At 35.1% G+C, this 7,793-nt stretch overlaps 1 protein-coding gene across 2 annotated transcripts; it reads left to right on the top strand.

The window, feature by feature from the left end:
* Positions 1 to 396: 396 nt before the first annotated feature.
* Positions 397 to 3,756, top strand: LOC113297432 (uncharacterized protein At1g32220, chloroplastic-like). Of its 2 annotated transcripts, none has more exons than XM_026545898.1 (7): positions 397 to 593; positions 1,155 to 1,248; positions 1,342 to 1,430; positions 2,251 to 2,306; positions 2,644 to 2,790; positions 2,920 to 3,045; positions 3,289 to 3,756. In XM_026545898.1, exons 1-7 carry the CDS (start codon positions 478 to 480, stop codon positions 3,567 to 3,569), a joined length of 909 nt encoding a protein of 302 aa, XP_026401683.1. In that variant the 5' UTR covers positions 397 to 477; the 3' UTR covers positions 3,570 to 3,756. The 2 variants fall into 2 exon arrangements, with proteins under 2 accessions (XP_026401683.1, XP_026401682.1); XM_026545897.1 differs by having other exon boundaries at positions 1,146 to 1,248; positions 3,289 to 3,748.
* Positions 3,757 to 7,793: the final 4,037 nt, after the last annotated feature.

Here is a 7,793-nt window from a genome sequence, read left to right as displayed (position 1 = left end):
CATAACACGCTGATAGGCAGTGGTTTTTCATTCAGCGCAGATATCGTGGAATATTCCACTCTGCGTTGAACCTAACAACGAAAAATTAATTTTCTCAACGCTGAACCATTTAGCGAAACTATCTCGCTAAATTCACATGTGAGATATATCTGAAAAGAAAAGTATTGTTACAGAATAGTCAATATTTTTTGTCTAATCTATCTAGGTCGTAGAACTTAGCCCAATTAGTTATACCGAAAAGGACATTTATAGTGTAACGAGTTAGGTTCACACGTCTGGTGAAAAGAGTCAAAGACACGCACGACCTCTTGGTTGTACATTAACTGGCCACATAACAGAGGGCCATTTCTGTAATTTGAGATGTTGAAATCCTCCTCTAGAGTCTTGAGTTCACTTCAGAGTCTCAGACATTCCACTTCTGTCTCTGTGAACAGAAAAAAGGGGGGAATTCGCTGAGTTCTTTCACTCTCTAGAAACATGGCGTCGTCTCTTATGGCTTTCACTGCCATTTCATCTCCTCCAGGATCTCACAAAAGACAGACAACAATTCCAACTCGAACGAGTTTGTCTCGTCGATATTCTTCACAGAATCGGTTAGTTATTTCACTCTTTAAATGTTCAACTTTTAGACAGTCATTTTATTCGCAAATTTCACATAGAAACTTGTAGTTCACTAGATTATTAACATTATATCCAAAAGATGGGATTTTATTTATTATTTTATTTTTTGTATCCAAAACCCAGTGGAGTATTTAGTAAAATTGCTGCGTCTTAGTAAATTTTCTAAATTGAGTAAGTTTCTTGTGAAAATTGGCCACTCTAAGGAGAGTTGCAAAAAAACACAAAATTCATTGGTTGACATGGCATATATTAGTGTATTAAACTGTATTTTTGGTTGTAATTCTACATAAGATACGAGTTTATGTAGTTATGCAATGTCCTCCCTATTGGGTTTGGCTTATATACTTATAGTTTCAACCATTAATTATATTTGAAGTGATTGTGAAACCTGAAACAAGTCCTTTGTATCCCTGTATAAAGGGAACTTCTTTATTGAAATTTTCTCTACTGATGTTTTCATTATTATTTTTATATCATCTCTGTAATGGCTTGGATTGCTGCTTGTTGACCTGTTGTGTATTTAGTTTGTGTAGCATTAGTGTGAGCTGCAGTTATGCAGGAGCAAACGCAAAAGAGGACTTCACTTCTACTACTATCGATGTGGTGGCTGACGTGAGGGCTGAACGAGTATGGACCTCAATAACTTCCCATAGGATCGTCAATAGCATTATAGTTATTTCTTACAAAATTGGGCATTCACTTTTTTGTTCCCTTTAGTAGGTAGTTGTGTTGGGAGGCAGTGGTTTTGTCGGTTCTGCTATATGTAAGGCTGCCGTTTCGAAAGGGATTGAGGCCGTAAGCCTAAGCAGGTAATCATAACCCTTCATTTAAAACCTAATAGGCTTCATGCAATATCGTATATGATGGTGTCGGACACATTGACCACCATTAGCATGGTACACCAGCAGTCTGTACTTACCAGTTACCACTCTAGTGCTTCGTAAATATATGAACTCGAACAATGGTCTGGTGGAGGAACGGTGAGAGTAATTTCCCGAAAGTTTTTCACCTTGACCCTGAGAAGGCCGAACTGCATGATTCATCAATATAATTGCCATCTCTACGAAAAAATACAGCTTTCTGAGTATGAACTCCTTGCGACATATTTGGTTCGAGTAATTAAATTACATAATTAGCTAATGGGTGAGATTTAGGAAATGATTCTTTATTGATTTCCACTTCAGATTCGCAGATATAGACCAATTACCTTGTAATTTAATTATATGAATTTCACTTCCGCTAACCAAACATGTTATTAAGGTATCTACATAAATTGTAAGTGAATGAACTTGACATTCCTAAGGTCACTGCTTTGTAGGATTTGGTAGAGAAGTATTTGAGTGATCCAGTTTTCCCTTACACGGTTGAAAGATTGTGTAATTAGACAAGATTCTGAACCATTCTTAAAAAGAAAAATAGCTTTGGCTAGCCTGACACTCCAATGACGCACAAGATCTTTGTACAGACTATCAGAAAACAGAACTATTTATATTCCTTGAATATGTGTATATCTTAATAATGCATTTTGCTTTTAGATGGAATTGCTAACCATAAAACTCCTCAACAAAATTGTGCTTTTTCCTCCAAATGATCTATCTGTTTGTTTTTTTGTGTGGATAATTACAACAGGTCTGGGCGGCCTAACAACACAGAGCCATGGGTCGACCAGGTCACGTGGCTGATAGGCATGTTTCTTCAGCTTAAGTTTTGGATTCAAGTTCAGTTGTTATTAGAGAACCAAGTACCACTTAACTACAGATTATGATACTATCTATCCAATTTCTCTACAAAAGTTTGAGTATATTAGTAGCGTGATATTAATCTGATTGGTTTAAGAAGCCTCCACCTCTTGCGAGCATAACTAGAGAAGTTCCCATAGGTTCTCAAATAAGAGAAACTAGGCTGCTCGCGACTATTTGTCTCTCCTCCAAAAGTTAGATTCTGGTTTATGTGTCCTTAGAGATGATTATTTGTACAACTGTGTTCCTATGGTGTAACCTTATCTTTCTTTTTTTAATGCAGGAGATGTTTTTTATGCGAATTGGGACGAAGTACTGGTTGGTGCTACAGCAGTTGTGTCAACTATTGGAGGTTTTGGAAGTGATGAGCAAATGAAAAAGATAAATGGTGAGGCGAACGTTTTGGCAGTAGATGCTGCAAAGGAGTATGGTAGGGAAATGAAATGTTATGACTTATCACTTATGATGAATTTCAGAACTACAACTTCGTGTCACTTTCCTTAGCAGTGCTTTTCTCTATGCCGAACATTAATCTGACAGTCATGTGTTTCTATTGTAGGAATTCCCAAGTTTGTGCTGATCTCTGTACATGACTACAATCTCCCGCCCTTTCTACTGTCTTCTGGATACTTCACTGGAAAGAGAAAAGCTGAGTCAGAGGTTCTGTCGAAATTCCCAAACAACGGTAATCCATAATAATAAAACGTCATTATGTGAGTTTGTACATGAGGGAATTCCTTCCATTACAAACTTATTTTTAAGTATGTGCATTTTGGGGACACCAAAATTTTCATTTTCTTATAACTTCACTTATTAATATTATTACTGTTCACATTTCTTCTTGAGAACCATTTTCTTTACAAATGTACAATTCTGCACATATCTGTAGCTCATCATGCAAATCTTTTGGCTTAACAAAATTTCTCAGGTGTTGTACTAAGACCGGGTTTCATTTATGGGAAGCGGAAAGTAGATGGTTTTGAGATCCCACTTGATCTAGTAGGGGAACCATTAGAAAGGTTTCTGAAAGCAGCTGAGAATTTTACGAAACCTCTGAATTCTCTCCCGGCGTCCGACCTATTATTGGCTCCACCAGTTAGCGTTGACGATGTTGCTCTAGCAGTGATAAATGCAGTAAGAGACGATGACTTCTTTGGTGTTTTCACAATCGAACAAATCAAGATAGCTGCATCTAATGTTAGGGTTTAATGTCGCTGCTACTGCTTTCGAATTATCCATCAAAATGTACACCTTTATCTCAAGGGTTGTGTAAATTTTTTGACGTGTATGTAACATTCATATTTATATGGCCTGCCTCAATCTGTTGTTGTACCTCTCTGAAACGCATTTCATATACACAAAATTGGTTAAAAGACCAAAACCAATAATTCCAGGGTGAAAAAGACTTGTAAGTTTTGATATTGTTTATATGGACAGGAATCAAAAAAGATACTTTTCAAATGCACTGTTTAGTTATTTCACCCAACTGTTTGTTTCTTCTCGTATGCAACTGACCAATATACCCCCTTTTTTTACATGATTAAAAAGATACGTGTTTTTATCATTTTTCGACGACTACTACAATAACATAATTTGTTTTTTAATGGAAAGTAAAAGGCTATTACTAATACTAAGTTCAAACTACAAACATCATGACTAGCCACCTGCAACTGCACTCATACACAAACAATATCTGCAGCTAACATTAAACACCATCTCAGCCTTGCATTTATAGTTTCCAACCAAACTTTACTCTAACTCAGCTTCACCAATCAAATTCAGCACCACCAAAGCATCTTTGCATCGTTCAGATCAACTGAAACTCTTGCATAAGCACTTGAGCCATCATCTCAGACCGACCAGTACAACTTCACAACACCAAGCTGCTGCAAACAACCACATGCAAGCTGATAACAATTCATGATGCAACTGTGCAAGCTGCGCTTCAGCAGAACCTAATGTATCAACGCAATACTCAAAGGCAGTACGTCTAGCTGGTCTAGAAGGGTGTGCTGAGACAGGGGCGCACGCCCAACATCATCCATCACCAAAATCTAATGACCACAACAGTCCACCTTCTTCCACCACCACTACCATTACTTCATGTCCAACAATATCAAGAACTTCTACGCAAGATATACCAACAATTTATTATTCTAAATCACTGTCATCCATCTCAACAATCCATACCACAATTAGTTGCAATCTAAACAATTTAAATCATCATAATTATCTCGAAGAGTTAGTAGAGAGGCAGTTCTAATCATTCATTTTTACACATTACCTACAACTAAACTAAACTAATATTATTAATCTTCTCCTATAGTTCCCTTAAGAAGTTGTATCAACACACTTGGTTTATTTACAGGAAGTACCTAGTTTCATCGTGCGTATTGTGACGAAAATCTAGGTATATCGCAGTTTAAAACTAGATGAAACTGATTTCATCCTGCATATTCTGATGAAAATAAAGTTATATCGTAGTCTACAACTAGATGAAATTGGTTTCCTCCTGCATGTTTTTACGAAAATACAATTATATTACATCCTACAACTAGATGAAATTGGTTTCATCCTGAGTATTCTGACGAAAATTAAGGTATATCAATATGTAAGCTATATGAAATTGGTTTCATCATGCATATTTTGACAAAAATACAGTTATATTGAAGTCTAAAAATAGATGAATCTGGTTTCTAGCTGAGTATTCTGACGAAAATTAAGGTATATCAGTGCATGAACTATATGAAACTAGTTTCATCCTGCATATTTTGACTAAAATACAGTTATATTACAGTCTACAACTAGATGAAATTAGTTTCACCCTGAGTATTCTGAAAAAAAAAATAAGGTATATCAATATGTAAACTAGATGAAACTGATTTCATCCTTCCCACCAAATACAAAACAGGATGAAACCAATTTTCCTCCTTGTATAACATGGATAAAGTCAATTTCAGCTCAATCCAAAACATGATGAAACAGGTTTTCATCCTAGTATAACATAGATGAAAATAATGCGAGCTTTATCCAAAACATGATGAAACTGGTTTTCATCCTAGTATAATATGTTGAAATCATTCAAAATAGGCTATATCAGTACACACATATCTTTGTAAAATCAACATACAACCAAAAATCTGAATTCACATGACCACATTCAAACAGGATTCTATATTAATGGTAATCAAATAACATTTTTAACCTAAATTTCATTTCTATTTCAACATTTCAATCAAAAAACATGTTTTTCCTAAAATTAAAATAAAAAACATGAATTAGGGTTAAGAAACTTACAGGTATTCGTCTTGAATTGATAGATGATAACAACATAATACTATTCTTTTCAATAATTTAGGGAATTTGAAGAACATAAATCACAATCGGTAATAGAGGTGGTTGTGTCGATGATGAACGCTTTGTAATCCAGTTATGTGTATTGCTGATGGCGACGGTGATGAATCTGAGAGATTTTGGTGTTAGTGTTTTATGGTCGTGACGATGATGGTCTTGTTTGTCGATGATGATATTAATGGTAAATATTTTGGAAAGAGCTTGGTTCTGGTTTTGATGGGGGAGGAAGAAGATAACGAAGAAGTGAGATTTGTGATGGGAAATGGGTGAAGATAACGAAGAAGAGGGGTTTTATGGTCTGTATTTGATTTTTTATTTTAACTGTCCATTTGACCTAGACCTTATGTTACCCGTCCATTTGAACCATATATAACACCTTTTTGGCCAAATAACCCATTTTCTGTTTCATATATATATATATATATATATATATGTTTCTCCAGTTTTGGTGCAAAAACTGAATATGGGTTTCTTTCGATTGCCACATTCAACTTTACAATCACGATTCACGACTGAAGGTGTTTTTGATACGAAATTTGTACCTCGGGTGAATGTTTAGAAAGTAGGTAACCAATTTATTTTATATATTTGACAAGCAAAAGGGCAAAATATTAATAGCGTGTTTGGATACCAGAAGTAGAAATCGGAAACAAAGATATTTTGCTTCACAAAAAGTTGACTTTTTTGCTTATAAAAATCTTTTTGGCCTTTGTAATACCCCTTGCAAGGTAATTTCTAAACTGTTAGCTAATAGAATGAAATGGTTGCCGGATAAACTCATTTCTCCTTATCAGTAGGCATTTCTATCTAACAGGCAGGTATCTGATAATGTAATTGTAGCTCATGAGCTAATTTAACGCTATGAACCATAGGAAAACTAAAGAAAAAGGTTTAAGGGTTAAAATTGATATGTCGAAAGCTTTCGACAGAGTTAGTTGGGATTTTTTAATAAAGGCAATGGGAAAACTGGGCTTTTGCAAGGATTGGTGTACCTTAATATTCCAGTGTATATCCATAACTTCAATTGCAGTTCTTTTAAATGGTTCTGCATGAGAATTTTTTTAAACCTTCAAGAGGACTAAAACAGGGGGATCCTCTGTCCCCCTATCTTTTCCTCATTTGTATGGAGGTTTTTTTTTTGAGATTTTTGATTTCAAAAGAAAGTTCAAAAGAAATTCAGGGTTTAAAAATAAACATGAATAATACTCCGGTTTCTCATCTGTTCTTTGCAGATGACTGTCTGATCTTCACAAAGCCAAATATGCAAAGTTGCAAAAATTTACTAAATGCTCTTCATGAATTTAGTTTGGTGTCAGGGCAATTGGTAAATTTTGAAAAAACAGGAATCTTTTTTAGCAAAAGATACATCATAAGCTGAAAAGATGATGTCCAAGCTTGTAGTTTCAAGAAATTCTACACTACACCCCTCATATAATTTCATTGTTGATCAACTCATTTTTAGGCTTACACTCTTAATTTTATTGATAAATCTTTGAATTTTCTTACAAGAAAAGATAAAGAAATCAAGAATGATCTCTGCTCTGAACTTTCTCTCTCCTATTTACTTGTTTCTTACTCAAAAAAGATCTCTCCTCTTCTTTACAACTCGAACGACTATTTATAAGAAAATACATAGTGGATGACAGCTAATCTGTCCTTTATTTTCGGATATGGTTTGCGACATTCTCGCAACCTTACAAATGTTAATTTCGCAAACTCAACTCTCTAATTTTCGCAGAACTATCATATCTTTCTCGTGATCTTTGCTGACATCATTTATTTTATCATTCCTGAAATTGTTCTGCGACGCTGTTGTGCTGTGTCATTGATAATTTCGCTGAAACGTTGTCGTTGCGAGATTCTGATCCCACATCTTTCCTCTTCTCATATCTTCTCTGCAAAGTAGAGAATGATGTGAGAAATGCCGCAGCTGCTAATCTTTTCATATTCTGCATTTATTACACGTATTCTTTCTTTCATTTATTTCTCGACACGTCTTTTGTAACCGTTACTTTTTAACCGCTTATATCTTTCCATATTAATCGTGTTTATTTTCTCGAGGATAAATTCCCTCTATAT

The sequence above is a fragment of the Papaver somniferum genome, chromosome 7 (genome assembly GCF_003573695.1).
Source record: "Papaver somniferum cultivar HN1 chromosome 7, ASM357369v1, whole genome shotgun sequence".
NCBI lineage: Eukaryota > Viridiplantae > Streptophyta > Magnoliopsida > Ranunculales > Papaveraceae > Papaver > Papaver somniferum.
This window is presented reverse-complemented; position numbering and strand designations above follow the sequence as displayed.

Coding starts and splice junctions, on each gene's coding strand:
- LOC113297432 (XM_026545897.1), top strand. CDS start 478: ATGGCGTCGTCTCTTATGGCTTTCACTGCCATTTCATCTCCTCCAGGA. Junction 1,249..1,341: donor CTGACGTGAGGGCTGAACGA/GTATGGACCTCA, acceptor TCCCTTTAGTAG/GTAGTTGTGTTGGGAGGCAG. Junction 1,431..2,250: donor GAGGCCGTAAGCCTAAGCAG/GTAATCATAACC, acceptor TAATTACAACAG/GTCTGGGCGGCCTAACAACA.